At 47.0% G+C, this 20094-nt stretch overlaps 1 protein-coding gene across 2 annotated transcripts; it reads right to left on the bottom strand.

The window, feature by feature from the left end:
* Positions 1 to 1675: 1675 nt before the first annotated feature.
* On the bottom strand, positions 1676 to 15231 carry DPF2 (double PHD fingers 2). Of its 2 annotated transcripts, XM_043451993.1 has the most exons (12): positions 15080 to 15231; positions 10435 to 10595; positions 9941 to 10048; positions 9451 to 9614; positions 8544 to 8636; positions 8303 to 8381; positions 7752 to 7793; positions 6613 to 6750; positions 6359 to 6487; positions 6098 to 6210; positions 5502 to 5583; positions 1676 to 2979 (listed from the first exon to the last, which is right to left on the bottom strand). In XM_043451993.1, the coding sequence occupies exons 1-12, from the start codon at positions 15109 to 15111 to the stop codon at positions 2903 to 2905; spliced, it is 1218 nt and encodes a 405-aa protein (XP_043307928.1). In that variant the 5' UTR covers positions 15112 to 15231; the 3' UTR covers positions 1676 to 2902. The 2 variants fall into 2 exon arrangements, with proteins under 2 accessions (XP_043307928.1, XP_043307929.1); XM_043451994.1 differs by lacking the exon at positions 7752 to 7793.
* Between the last annotated feature and the right edge of the window lie 4863 nt (positions 15232 to 20094).

Raw genomic sequence — 20094 nt, 5'->3', positions numbered from 1 at the left:
TTCTATAGACACTGAGCCTATCGCTCAAAGTCCACAGTATGGCCCAAAATGGAGTTCTGCTTTCAAGATGGAGCCTGTTCTTTCTCCTCCTTCAAGACTACTTGCTTGGGGCTAGTTCTGATTTAGGGCATGTGGAGATTAATTTTTATTTAGTTTTGGTACCTTTTGGCAAGACTCAAGTTCCTAAAGTCAAGATTTAGTAGTATTCCTCTCCTTGCTAGACTTCAGTTCTTTGAAGTCCAATAAAGACTTTTTAACGCCGGGTCTAGAATGCCGAATCCTCAGCTCTAGCCTGCTTTCTTCTCCCTTCACAGTCACTTGGAAGGCTGGGGCCACAGATCAGTCCCCTTTCTCACAGGCTTTCCTTCCCATCCCAACCCTGATCCCTCTTCCATCCTTCTATGTCCCATCTTAAATCCTCCTTCAGCAACCTTTCCGAATCTCTCAATAATACAGGGTTCTCATCAGCATTCTCATCTTCTACACTTTTTCTTTTAACCATCTTATCTGGCCTTAGATTACTCAACCAGCAAGGATCGTTTCACTGCTTTATTCCCTCTGCTCCAGGCCTACTTCCAGGTACAGACTTGAGGATGGGGGCTGTGCTGTGTTCCTAATACAATTCCAAACTGGAGCACCTGGCTTACTTAACGGAGCACAGGGGCCCAGGCCACTCACTGCCTTCCAGGAGGAAACACACGGCTTTCAGGCTGTCCCAGAAAACCCTAGGCATATTTCAGCGGGTTCATAACTGATTCATACCTTTCATACATTGGCAGGAAAAGGAAATTCATTTTTCTGCTAATAAATCTGTCTGGAGAAAGGCTGTAACACTGCATTGTGGGCTCCCTCACACTGCATTCAATTAAATGAATGAACGCCAGGCAAGCAAGGTTGGGGTCTCTCATGTTCATGGCTTATGCAAAAAGTCGTGTCTCACCATGATGTCATGAGTTTTCCTGTCATTCTATTTATATAATAATCAAGCTTCTGGACCTATTTTTAAGTAAATTGCAAGGTCAGCTGTTATAAACCTGTCATTGCTTGCATGTACAAATCCAGCAGAATTTCCCCCCAAAACACAAAAATACAGAAACAAACAGGATTCTAAAGTTATTTTTAACTGCAATTTTAAAAATTATTTTTGCCTGCACTGGGTCTTCGTTGCTACACAGGCTTTCCTCTAGTTGCAACGCTCTGGCTTTTCACTGCAGTGCCTTCTCTTGCTGGGGAGCATGGGCTCTAGGGTGTGGGCCTCAGTAGTTGTGGCTCCCAGCCTCTAGTGCACAGGCTTAAATAGTTGTAGCCCCCGGATTAGGGTTAGTTGCTCCAAGGCACATTGAATCTTCCCAGACCAGGGACTGAACCTGTTTCTCCTGTAATGGCAGGTGGATTCTTTACCACTGAGCCACCAGGAGTGCCCCCAAACTTTGTATTAATCAAAACAACTTCATTTTTCTTTGTAAGATATTGTTATAACTTAATTTACGTAAAAGATTAAAACAAAGTACCCAATTTTGTATCAACTTAATCTACTAAGGTTAAGCAAAAATTTTAAGTTGGGTGAACAGCTATGCCTCGAAACATTTAAAAACCACTGTCCTTAGGAAGAAGTTTTAGGATAAAGTGGCCTTAAGCAGGAAAGGAAATCTGGAGATAAAAGAAACCAGAAGGCTCTGTGTAAAAATGTTTATTTGTACTAATGCTTAGAATATAGGAACTAAGGAAAGAAAGAAAAAAAAGACACCTCAACTCCAAAGTGACAGTGAATTAGGGCCTGCCCACAGCCAAGGGGAAGGACATTCCAGGCTGTCCTGGGATGAACAGTTCCCCCTATTACTTAAAGTGTCACCAGGCAGAAAATTAAAGAATCAGGGTGTGAAAGACCTTACCAGCTGCTAGCCAAGTGTGCGAGGGAAGAAAGAGATGTCTAGGTGGCTTCCCCACGACCCAGGAGACAGGATACACAAGAGCAGGCGGCAGAGGCTCCCAATTCAGTTAAGGGCAGGAGCTGAATGCCCAGGTCCAGGAAGAACAAAAAGGGGATTTCGGAGGTAGGCTTTTTCATCGAGTTAAAAAACAGGCACATTATCCAATATCTCCCAGTGGCCCCCAAGCTTCTGGCCTGGCCCCGTGATGCTTCCCCTCTCCCCACAAAACCAAAGGGAATAAGGAGGGAGGCGGGGCAGAAGACAGAAAATAACAAGGGTGGGGAATGCTTCAGTCACTAGAGACCAGGGCCTGTGAGAATGAAACAGGCAAGCACAAGGAACATCAGGGCGAGGCTGCTACTCCCCCTGGGGCAGGTCGGTGGGAACCGGGTAGAGTCAGGAGCAGGACCAAGAGCGTCCTGGCTCAGGTAAAGGATCCTGGGTTGCAGGAACAGAGGGCCGCAGAAAGCCACTCGGGGAAGGAGGCGGTGAGGCTAAGCAGCACGAGGGCATGGGCAGCTGCTTGCCAGCTTGCTCAGTTCTCACTCCCAGCTGCTCTGGCATAGGCCCCAGTCTGACTCACCTTCACAGGAAGGGAAAACCCTGGGGCCAGAGTGGAGGCCGAGCTGAGAGAAGTGAGCTGCTCTCCCACTCTTTCTCGGAGGTTTGAACCCTGTGATCACCAGGGCCTCGGCCCAAGGCAGACAGAGCGAATGCACTTCAGGGCGAGCAGGGGGAAGCTGGGCCCGCAGCCATGCCCTGGAGCAGTGTGCTGCTCCGTTCTCCCTGAGGGCCTGGGGCCAGAGGTGGTCAGAGCTACCACCTCAGCTTGCTGCTGCCAAAGGCAGGTTGGCGTGACCACCCTGCGATTCTCTGGACTCGAGAAAGAGAGGGGGAAGGGAAAGTGGGTATGAAAAACAGAAAGGAGGAGAGAACAGCCCTAGATGTATGAGGGGTCGGGGGTGGCCACATCAAGAGGAGTTCTGATTCTGGTAGATGGAAGCTTTTTCCTTCAACAGGTCCAGACACAAGTGGCAGCTCCAACTTCCTGCAGAGAAGCATAAAGGGTTAGGAGGGCTCCACACAATCCTCACCTGCTGTCCTTCGACCTCCACCCCTCACCTCCAGTGGCAGGACTGGCTACAGGTAGGACTGGAGATGTGCTGCAGTAGCAAAGTTTCACAGTTATCTTGAGCAGGGACAAACTCTAGGTCTTGAAACAGCATGAAAAATAATTCTCAATGGAGATGAAAGAATCACCTGGAGGCCTATTTTTTTTTTTAATTCTCTTTTATCCAAATAATAGCTGTTTCCATTTTCAGGCAGTTCTGACAGTACCCTCAAGAATGAGACATCAAGACATGAAATTTCATTTTTATAGAATGGGAAATGTGTGAATCTCATATAAGTTAGCTGACTTGTGGGGAATACTGTACAGCTGAAATTTTATAAGAGATTTAAAATAAAATACTCATCTTTGTTGCAGCTGTTGCACAGTTCCTGTTATTGTTGTTGTTTAGTTGCTAAACTGTATCCCCATGGACTGTAGCCCACTAGGCTCTTCTGCCCATGGGATTTTCTAGGCAAGAATACTGGAGTGGGTTGCCATTTCCTTCTCCGTAGAGGCCTATTTTAGAATACAGATTCCCAAGACCTCTGGGCCTAATAAATTATAATCACCAAATAGGACCTGGGGAGACATAAAACTTTTTTAAAGCAACCGAACTTTAAACTTGTGATTACAGAAGAGCCAGACTTTGTTCTCATGGCCCCAAAGGCTAGAATAAAAATCATGAATAGGGGGTCTAGAGAAACCAATACTGATTCCACAGTAGAGTTTTCTGCAAAGCCCACAGACAGAAGAGAAGGGCTCTCCACCATCACCAGGTGTCTGAGCAGAGGCCGAGGACCCAATGAGAGGAAAAGGGGGCCAGCTATGATGATGCAACTTACTGTGACCCAAGTCTGGTTTCATAAAAAAAAAACAAATAGGAAATAATAATCCTTATAAGAAAAATAACTGGTTGATACCTCATTTATTAATACTTGCTACAGCTAAATTCTTCTATGCCTTTTTTTTGGAGAAACAAAATTAGCCCTTAATGCCTCAAAACTATAAACATAGTTGTACTTATGTGTATTTCAACATCATTCTGAGGGAAAGAATCCATAGCTTTAGTCAGCTCTTCAGAGGTGACTCTCAAAAACCTAAGGTCCTTTCTAACCCAATGGTCAATATATAGCAGTTGATAAACATTTTTCTGTAAACTGCCAGACAGTGTTAACTACCTCAGGCTTTGTAAGCCACATAGTGCAGTCTTTTTTTTTTTTTAAACTCTGTTTAAAAATGTAAAAATCATTTTTAGCTTGTGAGTTATATATACGGGGTTCAGCTCGGTTTGGCCTGGGGTCATAGTTTGGAATTCCTGACCTAGAGGCTGGACCATTTGATGGTTCTAGCGGGTACTCCCCAGCTGCCTGCAACTCTCTACTACCTCAATGTCTGACAGCACTTCCATAGAAAAGCCTTTCTATAGTTAATGCAGAATTTTGCCTATGAATTGGTATTTTATGGTTAAAAAAAAAATACCAAACATGCTGCTGCTGCTGCTAAGTCACTTCAGTCGTGTCCGACTCTGTGTGATCCCACAGACGACAGCCCACCAGGCTCCCCCATCCCTGGGCTTCCCCAGGCAAAAACACTGGAGTGGGTTGCCATTTCCTTCTCCACCAAACATGCTACTTCTCCCTAAATGTTGCCTGACAGATAAAACAAATAAATGTGGTGTGACAGATGAAAGATCGAGTGAGTGCTTCCCTGCAGCTGTTAAAGGACCCTCAGACTTTGTTAGTGACATCCTCCTCTAGGAGGTGACAGCAGTCTGACCTACACTGCAAGTCAGCTCACATCAGGCAGTGAGCTACTTTCTCTCGCCTATAATGCTGGCCCACATCCTCTGTCACAGGAACAGCTCCTGGGCTTCATGTGCTCCTGAGTAAGCTTCTGAATTTCTATAAAGGAGGGACTTCAGCATAGAAATCTGGTGAGAAGAGGACTTGTGGAGAGGCAGCCGCTTTTTGGTGTCCCCACTGGTTTCATCGAAGACCTTCCATAAATTTGAAGCATCTTATTAAGCACTGCTGGAGGGCCGGAGCAAACTGTTCAGGTTCCAGGTTCAGCTCCCTCTCCCAACTGGTGGAAATGAACACTCAAATCTGTCAGGCATGGAGTGGTGAAACCAAAGTCCCTCACTGGACAAACTATGACTGAGTTTTGTAGGCTGGCTGAAGGATAACAGCTCTCTCCTCTGGTAATTATTTTCTGCTCAGCATGTTTTCCTTCAGGCTGTCCATTTTCTGTGGCTGTACATGTTATCTGGTGCTAACGTAAGAATGTCACACCCTAGAAGTTGCAATGCTCGTAAAGCACTCTGGACTGAGTGAAGGCTAAGAGCCTCCTCCCTAACCGGGAAGACTGCATCACTGATAACGGGAAGACACCCACTGTGTAAGTGACTTTCCAAGTCGCTAATAACTACTTGTTCTAAGTAAGAGTACCGGGAAACCTACCTTCAGGAGGCTCAGACATGGACGGGGTTAGACAATACATGTGGTAGCCACGATCGCAGTCATCACAGAAGAGCAGCTGATCCTAGAGGAGGTGAGATGGAAGAGGAAGGGGGAGGTGAACGACTCCCCTTGCCTGGGCTGCTGAATGGGTTAGGAGGGTTCTTCCAAGAGGGGCGGGGGCAGATGGCAGGAAGAACAGATGTGGGACCCTCTGGGCAAAAAACCACTGCTGTCCCGCTCCACCCAGAAAGTCACTGTCATCCCACCGGGACCCCAACAGCCTCAGAAAAGACCTTGCTATCTAAATCAGTTATTCACTTACTCTAACAGTTAACCAAAATACTGGTTTCATTCTCTGCATGGAACATCATAAAGATGTCACTCATTTCCTTGCTAATTGCTTGTTCACACAAGAGTGTAAAGCCTATGAAAGTAGGGACATTGTTTGTCTTCAGCGTCCTTAGTGCCTAAAACAGGGTCTGACACAAAGTAGATACTCAGTGAACACCTGCCAAATAAATCAAAGTTCCTACTGGTGGAAAGGACAGGAAAAGCTGAGCAGGAGTGTGCTGGGGTGGGGGTGGGGGGACACGCACGTCATTCTCGGAGGTGCCACAGATGTTGCAGCACTTGCACTCGATGCACTGCCAGCGGTAGGTCTTCACTGCTGCCATCATCACGGGGGTGAACTGGAGGCAGGACGGATGCCCTGTGGAGGAGAGCGAGTGAATCAGGGAGCTGAAGACTGGGGAGCAGTGAGGTGACCTGGCTATAACAGCCACTGGATGCTGGTGAGCCATGGGCCCCTCAGGGTCTGGGTGCCGGCAGGGGCTGCACTGGCCCTGGGTTGGAGATACCTGAGCGGCCACAGTCAGAACAGGACACCAGCTCCTCGGGCTGTCCTGTCTTCTTGTTGATCTTGGAGTCCCCCAGGCAGAAGTCGCAGTAGTTGTTGGGCAGGGCCAATCCATCAGGACCCTTCTTGGCTATAACGGGAAAGGGAAAAACTCAGACGATACCCATGTGGACCTCTGGGTCTCCTGACATCCCTGCGAGGAGGGTTTTTCACAGCCAGGCTGACTCCTGCTTGCCCCACCTGACACCAGCTTACATTTCTGCTCCTCGGACCTCTGGGAAACTGGGGTGGGTGGCTGTGAGTCTTCTTTGTCCTCGCCCTCCTCCTCAGCCAAGTGGGAGTGGGCATAGTGGTAACTGAGGCCTGGTCGGTTCTTGTAACGTTTTCCACAAACTGAGTGGGGAGAAGATTGCAGAGAAAGGTGTTAGGATCTGAGGGTACCTCATCCCTGCCCCTCTAAGCTGTAGGCTCCACCTGAGCAGAGGTAACCACCCCCATCAGCTCTGCTCAGGGACAGACCTTTACTGAGAGCCGCCTCCCCGTGGCCAGGAACATCAGGCCCAGGTGCTCTCAAGCTTCCATGGCTCCTCCACTTACTAAAGCCCAGAGCACAGCCTTCTCTACTCCTCCACTCAAGCTGTCTGGGAGACTGAGCCCTTACCTTCTGCCTACCCTGGGAATAGTCTGGGGAGGTCCAGGTCAGGAAGGAAAGGGACCTTCTATAGTTTTGCAATAATGGCAGGCAGGAGGAAAGCTAAGACTCCAAACTTTTTTACCTTTCAGTAAATGTAGGCTCATGCTACTCCCTATATACAACACAGCCCACCTCTGCCCAAATAAAGAAGTAGGGGTGGATCTCTCGGGGAAAATCTATCAACTGAGTCTGCTGGGGTAGCTGTCCCCCAGAGAAACTCAAAGACATGCCCACATCAGTGCTCTGTCCAACCAACGACCCCTCAACCAGCAAGGAGAGCAGATCCCCACGAGGCACCCTGTACCTTTGAGCAGTGATATCAAGAATAGGGGGGTGGCAGGAAAGGAATGGGGAAGGGATGGGAAGGGTGGCAGGATGATGGGGAACGTTAGCTGACCACCACATGTCTGTTTTGGGGAAGCGGAAGCAGAGGAATCTGGGATAACGGGTCCCTCAGAATGCTTCTGAAGCCACCCCATGCAGTGGGCCCAAGCAGCCCTAGAGCAATGTGGTGGAGACAAGCAGGTAGAAGCAGCTTCCAGGACTGTGAGGAGTGGACCGCAACAGAAGGTCCAGGGCTCCTATCTCCATGCCATTCCAGGGACCTTAACACTAGCATCACAGATGAGAAAGGCAGGAACAAAGGGAGAAGGGGAAAAGGGATAGGAAAACCAAAAGTCTGAGAAGTTGAGAGAGCTACCTCTCTGGGGCGCTTTCGAGGTATGCTTTTGTTTGAAACTATCTGAAAGACAGAAAGAAAAGTCATGAGAAGAGGGCCTTGGTACACTTTAGACAGGTACGGCAGCAGCAGGAAAGCAGAGCAAACGAGAGAGAAACCCCAGCGGTGACGGTGCTCCCAGGGTGGAGGGTCAGAAGTGGGGTGAGGCAGAGAAAAGGGGAAGAGGGAACAGACGTTGGAAAAGTCAGCGTTGGACTCCTGGGGCCTGACTTGATTGGGGCCAGCAGGCCCAGATGTCATCTACTGAGAGGCCAATTTTGCCTGCTGTGTGTCCCTCATGGGCACCCCCACCCCAGAGGACAGCAGAAATCTCCCCCAGAGCATGCAAGGCTCACCCATCGTGCAGCAGAGGCCAGGGCCTCTTTGGGATCTCAGAAGGAACCAGTCAGCAGGCAAGACAAGAGTCCAAGCTTGTTTTACCACTTTCAGCAAGAATACAACTTTCCCTCCTCTCATATCCTGAGGAGCTGGGTCCAAGGCAAGGACTACCCACCCACTCGTGAGGCACTCACTGTCACAGGCATAGGGTTTGTCCCGATCCTCCAGGATGGAAGCGTCCAGTTTCTTACGGGCACTGCCCACACCTTTACTCTGCAAAGAAGAGCAAAAAGATGCCCTTACTAAGGTGTCTAGGCCTGAAGAGTTACTCTCCTGGTATTGGCTGCTAATCTCATTCAGGAAGGATGACAGCAACATGAAGCAGTAAGACTGTGGGACTCTGCAGGCTCCCCAACCCCCCGGGCTGCCCCTCACCTTGGACTTCCCCTTGCCCCGACGTTTGGGAGTGTCTTCTTCATAGTCCTCATCATCAAGGTCATCCAGGAAGTCATCTGGTTCTAGGATCCGCTGAGTAGACAGGAGGATTAGGATGGGCAGAAATGAGAACATCCAACAGCTCCCCCATGATGGGACTGGCCAAGGCTGCCAGACCCGCCTCCATGACCCAGCGGCTCCACTCCAGCCTCACTCCTCACTGCTGTTCTTTCAAGGCTTTGGGCTCTCCTTTCTCTGGGCCTTTCTTCATGTTGTTCCCCCAGCCTGGAATGCCTTTCTCACCATCTCCAAGTAGCTAAATCAAACGCCATGTTTTCATAAAAATTTCCCTGATACCCCAAGTAGCATGCCCTCTTCTGCCTCTGATCTGCCACCTGGAAGCATGTCAGCAGCGGTTCCCTTCCAACACCTAACTTCCTAGAGTTAAACTGGAGCTTTGCTGCTTACTTGTGGCAAGTTTTTCTTTTCACTAATGTGTTGCAGCTCCCAGGTATGTGAAATGGGCAATGGTACCTATTTCCTAAGATTGTAGAGACTGCAGAAAATGATAGAAAAGCGCTCAGCATAGTGCCTGACATATTTTTATGTACAGTTTTCGCTTCCTTGTTGGCAGGGACATCACCTATGTAACCTCAGGCACTAAAAAAACTCTGGTGGCAACATAAGACGAGAGTCTATAGTTACGAGAAAAGGAACAGGAAAGACAGGATGGTGACAATGAAGCCAGTCAGTACCCGGCGCTCATTAAGGAATGGGGCAGGAACAGAAGAGCAGGGGCCCCCCATGGCCCATAGCTTCTGCTGCTATTCTGATTACCGGGTGGCCTCTGATGAAGAGGAGGCTGGTTTCCTCCACAGTTTCCTTAACCACAGTGTTAATTGTGTACCTTCCGCGCTCGACTGTTCGTTACAGGGAACTCGCCCAGGCTGTCATCATCAACTCGGGGATCGGGGGCGCCTCGCTTCTCCAGGGGGTCGGTGCGTAACAGAGCCTCTAAACTACTGCCGTCCTGAGAGATCAGCCCCTCCTTCTTCAGGGTCTGGTCTGTGTCTGCGGGCAAGGTCAGGAGGAGGTAAGGCTCAGAAGGGCTGAACACAGACCTGCCTGGTCTACACAGTGTCAGACCAATCACAAGCCAGTCACTGTCTTCTGGTCTCTGGCTGCCCAGGAACCAAGATGCTTTGGTTTACTTGGCATCATAACTTATCTGTTTACTTGTCTCTTAACTATTAGACTGAATTCTTTACAGAGAGACTCACATCTCATTCATTTTGGTATCTTTAGAATCTAGCACTGGGCCTGGTATGTAACAAGCGATTAGCAGGCCTCTGACTATGCAGAAGGGTATATCCCTTTCAGGGAGGACTGTGCTTTACCTGGTTTAATAGATGGGAAAGAAAGCCTTGGATCCTCAGGAGGGTGGGCTCGCCGCTTTTTCCGCCAGCGCCGGGCAGGGTAAGAGTACAGCTGCCCAGAGGCCAATCCTAAGGAAGGTAGGAAAAAGAGAGAAATCAAACCCTAACACAGCCCTAGAAAATAGTATCAAACACTTTCTACATGAGTAGTGTTCTAGAGCAAGGGAGGAATATGGATGGTGAGCGCCTGGGGTTGGAGGAAGCATGGCTTATGGACAAGAAAACAGATGTAAGCTCAGGGGCCTTGGCTAACACATAGCTCTCCAGAGCCCAGCAAGACCCTGAGCAGTATAGCCCTGTGGAAAACAAAAGGTGCTTCAACCTCTCCAGGTTTCTAATCATGGGAAGACCGTATGCATCCCTGGGTGGAAAGCAAAAGGGAAAACCCATTCAGCTGGCTCATCACCTAAGATGAGGAAGCTGCTTCCTCCCTGGGCTCCTGAGTGGATTCTCACCTGGACCCCGATGTCGCTTTTCCATCCAGATATAACAGTTACTCTGGGCTACTCCCGTCTGTGAGTCCAAGAAAGGCAGGCGTACACTGCGCTCAGCACAGAGGCGGGCATTGTAATTGTGGCACTGCTCCATGGCATCTTTGTAATACTGCTCCCCAAGCCTGCAGAAAAGATAAAACTTAGGTGTGACTGCACATGTGTGTGTTTATGTGCTGGGCTATCCCTTTCCCTTGCCATCTGCTTCTCTAGAAGGCTCAAGGGACAGGGAGAATGTCACTCTGCTTTTATTTGCTTCCATTTCTGCCTCATGGGACACCAAACCCCTTCACTAGGCCATTATGAGGAAAAGTATCTTACAAATAAATTACTGTCAGAGCACATGATTGCACCCTGTGTCTAATCAGTCCTTAGTCTAACCCACAAAGAGGAGAAGAAAATAATGTTCGTTCTGTGCCACTCATGAATCCAACCCTTTGGTAACCAAAGTGCTACTTCTCTTACCCCTCAGGATTCTGAGAAGCTGAAGTTACTCCTGTTTACAAAGAAGAGTTCAAAAGATCTGGGGGGACTTACTAAAGTTTAGCAAACTCCATCCATAAAAAGAAATTCAACATAGCTATTAAAAAAAAAAAAAAAGGAAGCTCTTCATGTACAAATATTAAACAATCTCTAAGATAACTACAAAAAAAAAAAAAAAAAAAGGTACAGGGCTGAGGAGTGTTATGAGATGCTACCTTTTATGTCCCTAAGTGGTGGAAGAGAAACTGTAGGCATCCAAGAGAAAAACCAGGTGACTAGGGGACTTTCTCCTTTGTGCCATTCTATATCTTTTGAGTTTTAAACTAGGTATTTGCAAAGTAGCTAATTCTATATACTAACTTTACAACCAATAGAAAACATTTGGAAATATGTAAACACCCTTGAAGCCTACTTTCTACTAAGTACCATTACACTGATAGAAAACCTGTTTGCACAAAGGCCTCTTCTAGAACCTTCTCCATTCTCACACCATCAATTTTTTAAAGAAAACCTTTTTGAACTCAAAAGACTTACTCTGAAATCCGAATTTTTTAAGCACTTTAAAAAGCTGCAAAACGGCACCATGCCAGGAGTTATCTGGTTCTAGGAAGCATCTATATAGAACCAACCCTGTTCTCATCCTTCAGGGTTTAACAAGCACAGTAATACTAGAGCTTAAACTAATTCAATTCACATTTATATATTTGAGCAAACTTTTTCTTTCCTCGCACTATGTGGCTTGAAGGATCTTAAAGTCTGCCAACCAGGGATTGAACCTATGCCCTTAGCAGTGAAAGTGCCGAGTCCTAACCACTGGACCACCAGGGAATTCCCCTTGATTGATCTTAAAGTAAACAAACTGAGGGCAGATGATTTCTTTCCCACAATATCCTCAGCACCCATGAAGGTGTCTGGAATATCCTGACTCAGAAGTAAAAAGATCTGGCTTGGCTGCAAGTCACCACATAAATGTGGACTCATGGACCTCAGGTAGCTAGTGACTACTGCTGCTGCTGCTAAGTTGAGTCGTGGACTCTGTGAGACCCAATAGACAGCAGCCCATCAGGCTCCCCCGTCCCTGGGATTCTCCAGGCAAGAACACTGGAGTGGGTTGCCATTTCCTTCTCCAATGCATGGAAGTGAAAAGTGAAAGGGAAGTTGCTCAGTTGTGTCTGACTCATAGTGCTGCCATGGACTGCAGCCCACCAGGCTCTTCCGTCCATGGGATTTTCCAGGCAGGAGTACTGGAGTGGGGTGCCTACTGACTAGGGACGCTGAACTAGATAAGCTCTGACATATTCTACAAGAGGGAGACTCCAAGCATGAGAAGCTGAACACAGCAAATCTCTGTCGCTTATGTTCATAACTCAACCTGCAGCAACAAACCCTGCTCTGGAATCTAAGAGCAGCTTTCACGGGGCAGCCACAATAGACCACTGAGGCACAGCTTAGAACGTTCCCAGCAACTGAAAAAGACACACATTGCACGCAGGCAGTGACACCACAAGACAGTCTGGCTTGAGTCAATGTGCTGTAATGACTGTAATTTGAGGTAGGCATGAAGCCTGTGCTGGAGAGTAAAGAGAAGGAATAGGCTCATATTTGCTCGCCTTTAGGAGGCAGCCACGTCCTCACTAAACAGAGGAAAATTGGATAAACAAGGCTAAGTGCGGCAGCGCCTTTGTTTCTGCTGATGGAAATTGATACTGACACTGTAAGTCAGATGGAAGGAAGGGCTAGACAGGCTGAGAACTGCAAAGTCAGAGCAAGGAGGCTGGAAACTGTGTGGCGGTGCGGGGGGGGGGGGGGGGGGTGTTGAGATATGGATGAGAGAGAGATGTTCTATCAAAGCTCCTGTGAGTTAAATGGGATTTCAGAAGGTGGGGCAAACTGCATTGTGAGTGAGAGAGCTGATAACGAAATACAAGTTGGAGGAAGAGAGCATCTGATGAGAATAGAGCAAGGAAGAATGAGAGCTCTCTTAAGAATCTAAGGCTCCTACTGCAAGAAATTTTAAGCTAACATCATTCTTCAGATCTTGTTACCTAACTTAGAGGATTTCAAAACCAGTCAGCAACCACAGCTCTTTTATACTATTATTTTACCCTGGTAAGATCCGTTAAAGATTGTTTCAATTCTGACACCACATTTGGGAGGGACAGAGAATTTACAAATAGGAAAATTCTTCTCCCAGAACAAGATGCAAGTCAGAAAAGATGAGCTAGTAGTCCTGACCTCGATGTAAAACCTCAGCAGTCAAAAGACTAGGCACACCGTGGTCAAGAAAAGGATCTCTTTCCAGGACGAGAACGGTACAGGAAGACTGGAAATCTCTTTTTAAAGAGCAGGTTCTGTAGGCAAATGTATTAACTGTGGTCCACAGCTCTTTACAGGTAGAATCGAGGAGCAGAAAGTTGGTTATTTATTACTGGTACCCAGGAATCAGGAGTTGGTGACCCTCACTATCTCTACAGATCTTTAAAGAGAAACAAGCTCTATTTAAACCGGCAACCCCTCACTTCCAATATTGCATAAAAGGGTTGGTGACCTTATTTCCCAGATGAAAGTCTTCCAACATAAACAATCTCACTACGTAAAACTCTTAAACCTAGGCAAGTTTTGACATTCCCCCATTACAGTAAGCTTTCCAAGGTAGAAGCTTTGATTCTTTTTCGAGAGGCATGAAACCTGTGTAAAACCTCCCTTTACAATGGGACAGGGGCAGTCAACAAAGAGAAAGGCAGGGAAACAAAGAAAGAACATCTGAGTCAGTATGGATAACATATAAATGGTAGATCAGCAGCGTCATTTCTAAATTGAGGGAAATGTCAGCTTGGAGAGAGAGCTGGGGAAACTCAAGTGGGCAGATCAGAGAGGAAGATAATAGTGTTGGGAGGAGGGGTGGCTGAAATGGGCAGCAGGATGGAGCTGAAAGCATGTTAGAAAAAAAAAAAAACACAATCAAAAAACCCACAAGGAGAAGGCACTTAGCTTAATGGAAGTGGGAAAGCATTCTCAAAGAAAAGGCTCCAGGCAGGGGGAGGGAGAGAAGCAATGTACCCTTAGAAAAAACGCTCTTGTGAAGAGTGGGGCTCAGTCTACTACAAAGACAGATGAGAAGCTGTGTGCCCCTTAGAAGAGTTCCCAAACCTTTACCTTCTCACCCAGTCAAAATCCAAAAGCCAAGCTGGACACCTCATTTTTCCTACCCCTGCACCAAGCCAAATGTGTCCATTAAAGAGCTTGCTATTGGCCGACGGGGGTGGGGGGCAAGAACCCATTGCAAAACTCATTTAGATTCTTCTTGGGGGAGGAGGCTGGGTTAAATCAAGTCCCAAAGCATCTTTAACTCACAGCTAACAGGCCATTCTCAGTTTGCCAAACCACCATGAACTTTAACTTTGCTTGAAATCTGCCCAGTCCAAGAGTATTGCAAAGCGAAGACGGCCGACCTAGATGCCCCTCGGGGCGGCCAGGGCATACTGGACTGCGTCCGTCCAGTGCCCGCTTTCTGATGGTTGGGGCTGGCCGGCGCTAAGCCCCTCTTCCCTGAAGTTCTTTCCCTCTGTATCGGTTCCTCCACAAATTCTTCCCAGGAATATTTTTGGTCTCGGGTACCTGATACTCAAGGACCACCCCACCCCCGCCCCCGCCCGCCCAGGAACGTCACGGGGCTGTTCAGAACAAAACAGCCCTGAGCGCTTAACGGCGCCAGGGCGGCCGAGCCTGCTCCGCCGGGGCCCGCTGCGGGCAGCCGATGGGGAGGGGTCGGCGGCCGGGCTTCGCGGGGGTCGGCCCGGCTCCCCCGGACTGAGGCGAACCCGGGACCGTCTCTCGTACGCAACAAGGAAGCCATACTCTGGAAACCTTCCGCCTAAAGGAGCGCCCAGCCCCACAAGGAGGCTGCCCGTTAGGGGCTCCCGTGTGCCCCCCTCAGGGCCTCCACAAGTTTCTAAAGAAGCGCAACGTCTTCTCCCGAGTCTCCTGTTGCCCTCCCCTCTAGGAGTCGCAACACGGCCTCTCCGGGCACGTCCCTCTCTCCGCCTCGTCTGTTCCCACACCGCCCCCTGCTTCCAGGTCCCTTACAAGACCTCCCAGCCTAGAAGAGAAAGAAACGGCCACTCACAGCTTCACTACATTTTCCACCACAGCCGCCATCTTCCCGGCTTCTCTCCCTCAGGCCGGGAGGCCCAGAGCCCGCAGCGCGCAGGCGCTGGGACCGCAGGGGGAACCAATTTCCTTGTCCTTCTGCGCAAGCGCCACCCGGGCGCGTGCGCCCGAGAGCGAGCGACGGAGAAGGAGCTTCTGGCTGGTTCTCCCCGGCCTGGAAACCCAGGGACGAACGCGCAGGCGCAATAGAGGCGGGCGCGCGCCCAGAGGCTTCTGCTCATGTTTTGCCTCATCCGTTTAGTGAGAAGAGAGAAGGGAGGGAGGATGTGACCAGGTCCAGAAATGAGAAGGTGAGAAGTTGGTGAGAACTGGCAAGCCCAGAGATGGTCTAGATGGAGGTCATGCGTCCTGTTACCTCGCCGACCTTTAACCTCGTAGTTAATAGCCCTTTGCCCTCACGTACAGACTAGGGTTTGGTGGGTAGCCGAAGGTAAGAGCAGTGCACACTCCTCTTGGGCTGCCCATTTTAGGGAGAGAAATATTAACTCCAAGAACCTGGCAAATCTTTAGCCCGAATATTGGGTTCTGACAAAAGTTCCCCCACCTTCCTGCCACCGACTTAATTGATCCCCACCTCTTCTCCCCTGCTTCCTACCCCTAAGCTCTTTTCCTCCTCTGAAGAACTTCTCTCCTGCAGCTTCCTCTCCTCTACCATTCACTTCTCCTTCACTGTTGAATCATGCAAATTCATCTGCAAACATGGCTTAATATCCTCTTTAAAAAATATCAGAGCCCTTCCTTAAGCCGTTTTTTGCCTTTATCACCCTCTTTCTTTTCACACTTTCAGAGCACATATTCTGTTTATACTTACTATCTCTGTTGATTTATTTCCAAGTGTCTCTCTGCCCAGTTTAATAGGGATTTTGTTCTCATCAGTTCATTGAAACAGCTAACAAAGACACCACGATCTCCATTTCAACAGATTTAGAGATCTCCCTGTCTTTATCAGCCTATCAACCCCCATGACAACACTGGCCATTCACTTCTTTTTCAAACTCATCTCTGAGACACACACTCTCCTGGGTGTCTGCCTATCACACTGGCAGCTCCTTCAGCTTCTTTTGCTGGCTCTCTGTCTTTACATCTACCTAGACCCATCAGAGTCCTCAGGGCTTGGTCTTTCATCCTGGTAATATGCCATATTTCATCAATTCTAAGATGCACATATTCTCTGCCCCCCCCCCCTTTAGTATTTCAGAATCAGGACACATCTTACCATCATTGTGCCTTAAAATCAAGTTTGGCAGGTGAGAGTTGAGTGGTATTTGTCATTGTTTACCCTGCACCAAATTTGCAGAATAGATGTCAGCAGCTTGGAAGGAAAACCTAGTGACAATACTGTTGCACTCTTGTTCCCCAAATGATTCTGGGAACCAAAGGTGACGCCAAAAGAATTCAAAAGTGTGTGTTTCAGCATGAATGTTTGTGAAAAGTGGAAGCGTTAGTTGCTCAGTTGTGTTCGACTCTGCGACCCCATGGACTGTAGTCCATCTGACTCCTCTGCCGGTGGAATTCTCCAGACAAGGACACTGGAGTGGGTAGCCATTCCCTCCTCCAGGGGATCTTCCCAACTCAGGGATCAAATCCCAGTCTCGTGCATTGCAGGCAGATTCTTTACTGTCTGAACCACCAGGGAAGCCCCCACCCCGAAATTCATAGGTTTAAGTCCTACCCGCTAAGTCTGATAGTATTTGGAGGTGGGGTCTTTCAGAGGTAATTAAGTTTAGATGCAGTCTGAGGGTGGAGTTCTCATGGTGGGATTGGTGCCCTTCCAGAAGAGGAAGCTGGAGATCTCTCCATGAGGAAAGGCCATGTGAGGACCCAGCAAGAAAGCAGATGTCCACAAGCCAGGAAGTGGAATTCCATCAGGAACCAAATTTGCTGGCACCTTGATCTTGGATTTCCCAGCCTCCAGAATTGTCAGAAATAAATATCTGTTGTCTATGGTACTTTGTTACAACAGCCTGAGCTAAGACAGTGTGCAAGCACTGAAGCTGAACACACACATACCTTCTGACCCAGCAATTCTATTCGTGCATGCATATATGAAAAACCATGTATAAGAATGCTCACAACAGTATTAATTGTATTAGCCCCAAACTAGAACATTCCAAATGCCCATAGCACTAGAGTGGATTAAGCAACATGGAAAAGAACAAACTATTGCTACACAACAACATGAATGAATCTCAAAAACTTAATATTTGAAAAAAGCCAATTTCCAAAGAGGACATATTGTGTGATTCCATTTATATCAAATTAAATAATCACACATGCTAAACTATGGGGGCAGAAATCAGGAAAGTGGTTCACTTTGGAAGATAATAACAAGGAGGGGGCATAAGGTGGCTACCAAGGTGCTAGTAATATTGCTTTTCTGGGTTACACAAGTTTGTTCACTTAGATTCATTGACCTACGCTAGATTTGTGCACTTCTCTGTAGTATGTCTCAATAAAAGTTTTTAAATAAAAGATATTAGTAATGATAATTAGCCTAGTTCTCTGTTATTGGAAAGGCAGTTTATGAGCCCAGTACCAATGGCTTTTGATTCTTTTAGGATTTTTTATTTCTTTTATTTATTTGGTTGTGCTGGGTCTTGGTTGCCATATGTAGGATCTCTGATCTTTGTTGCAGCATGTAGGATCTTTAGTTGTGACATGTGGACACTTTGTTGGGCCATGTGGGATCTAGTTCCTTGAACAGGGATCAAACCTGGGCCCCCCTGCATTGGGAATGTAGTCTTAGCCACTGGACTACCAGGGAAGTCTCTCTGTTAGGATTCTTTTAAGAAATGCTCTATCACTGAACCAGTGACTGATACATATAGTGTTTCTCTTACAGGCAGGAACCAAGAAGTGGAAGGGGGGTGCAGCGTCTTGCAATCTCAGCTAATGGTTCTTTTGCAAAATGTTTGTTTTCTGTTCTCGCCACTCTGGGCTCTGGCTGATCCAGAGCCTTTAGGACACAAGGGAGGAAGGCTTCCACCAGGGGGCACAATAATAATTTCTCTGAATTATTAACAGAATCTGAGATTGCCAATGGGCTGTTTTGAGTTCTACCTGTCACTGGGCAAGAAAGTAAAAAGGAAGTATCATTGATGGCTGGGGTGATTGATTCTAATTGTTTAGGGTAAACAGGATTGCTGTTACCCATTGAGGACGAAGAGAAATGTAAACAAAGCCCAGGAGATCTTTCTAATATCACATTCAGGTAGTTAATGGGAGACAGGCCTCCTGGTTGGATATTTAATTCCAACCTTTCTACTGAAAAGAAAATAAAAAACAGAGGAAAAAATCTTTTAAAAAAAGGAAAAAAATCTTAAAAGCATTGACAAGCTAATAATATAGTGAAGAATTACAGCTCCAACATTTAGAAGGTTGAAACACAGCGGAAGCCCAGAATTCAGGACGGTTTTTGTCTTGGAGACATTTACTGATCTTGAAGATATAACTGAAACTGAGCTCTTATTTGGTGGTCTTTGGTGGGGAGGGTCAAAATCAAAACTCAGAGCCTGCGCAAGGTCAGATACCCCAAGTCAGATACCCTGCTACTAATACATATATACTTTAAGATGTGATCCCAACATCAATGGACTAGTAGTCCCTGGAACTCAAGCCTTGAATTTGGATTAAAGTGGACCCATCCTTATAATGCCTCTGCTCACCTAGTAGAAGTGAGCATGTTTGGGATGAAGCAATATCCTTTTTGAAAGAACGTACTGCCATCGCAGTCCTTAAATTATGTCTTAAAAGTGCTTTTTCATATACAATATCCAGCGCGTAGTCAAAGACATTCAGGCACAGAAAAAAACAAGGAACTTTGCATAAGAACTGACTGCACCCAATAGAAAGCACAAATTGACCTACAGAGATTACAGATGCTGGAATTATCTGATACCGACCATAAAAGAACACTGCTTACTGAGTTTAAAGAAGATAAAGACAAGTGTAAAAATATCTGCAGGTAACAAATTTCTGTTAAGTGTCACAACGGAATTTTTAAAGAATCACATTGAACTACTCCAACTGAAAAATGGAATAACTGAAATTAAGAACACCGTAGATTGGTTAAAAAGAATATTAGACACGGCTGAAGACAGAACAAGTGTGCTACCAGAGTGATCCCCAACCATTTTGTCACCAGGGACCCATTTCGTGGAAGACAAGTTTTCCATGGACTGGAGGAGGGCGGGATGGTTTCAGGATGATTCAAGTGCATCACATTTATTGTGCACTTTATTATTCTTACATCAGCTCCACCTCAGATCATTAGGCATTAGATCCCAGAGGTTGGGGACCACTGAATTGTATGATATGCAGGAAGATACTATCATATCCTTAATACAGCATGGAAGACATATGGACAGGAAATACAGAATTAGAGTAGAAACAGAGGATAAATATAGAGAGATCTAAGATATATTTAATTGGAGTCCCAGAAGGTGAAGAGAAAGAAAAGGTGTAAAGGCAATATTTAAAGAGAAAATGATTAATAATTTTACAAAAGTGATGAAATACACCAATTCACACACTGAAGAAGACAAAGCCCAAAAAAGCTAAAGAAAGACTTAACAGAAATAAATACTGACAAGTCGTGATGTCTATAACTTACTTTCAAAAGGTTGGGAAAAAAGTTTTTAAGGAGAGAAAGCAAATTAGGAAAAATGGTACTAATTGGCAGATCTAGATGCAGATATGTGGGTATACATTGTTACTGTTGTTCAGTGGCTACGCCATGTCCAGCTCTTTGCCACTCCTTTGTGGGAGTGGTATCTGTAGGGAGTAGGTACAACTCTATACAAGCTGAAGGGGGAAGGTCCTTCACTCCACCTCTGCCCACCTTAGTCCCAAGTTTAGATAGTCCGATGCTTCAGTTTCCCCATCCAGTTCCGTTTCTCCACCCAGGCATGGTAGCCCCGAGTGGGTTCCCAGAGTTCTTTGTGCCTGCTAGGTAGGGAGCAATTCCGAGAA

Source organism: Cervus canadensis, chromosome 29, assembly GCF_019320065.1.
Source record: "Cervus canadensis isolate Bull #8, Minnesota chromosome 29, ASM1932006v1, whole genome shotgun sequence".
NCBI lineage: Eukaryota > Metazoa > Chordata > Mammalia > Artiodactyla > Cervidae > Cervus > Cervus canadensis.
Note: the sequence above shows the minus strand (reverse complement) of the source record. Positions and strands in the feature narration are given on the sequence as shown.

Bases quoted from the DNA above. Each gene is read 5' to 3' on its own strand.
- DPF2 (XM_043451993.1), bottom strand. From the start codon at position 15,111: ATGGCGGCTGTGGTGGAAAATGTAGTGAAGCT. The intron at 10,049-10,434 runs GTGAGAATCCAC...TACCTTCCTTAG, and splicing joins AAAGCGACATCGGGGTCCAG to GATTGGCCTCTGGGCAGCTG. The intron at 5,584-6,097 runs GTGCGTGTCCCC...CACCTCCTCTAG, and splicing joins GTGGCACCTCCGAGAATGAC to GATCAGCTGCTCTTCTGTGA.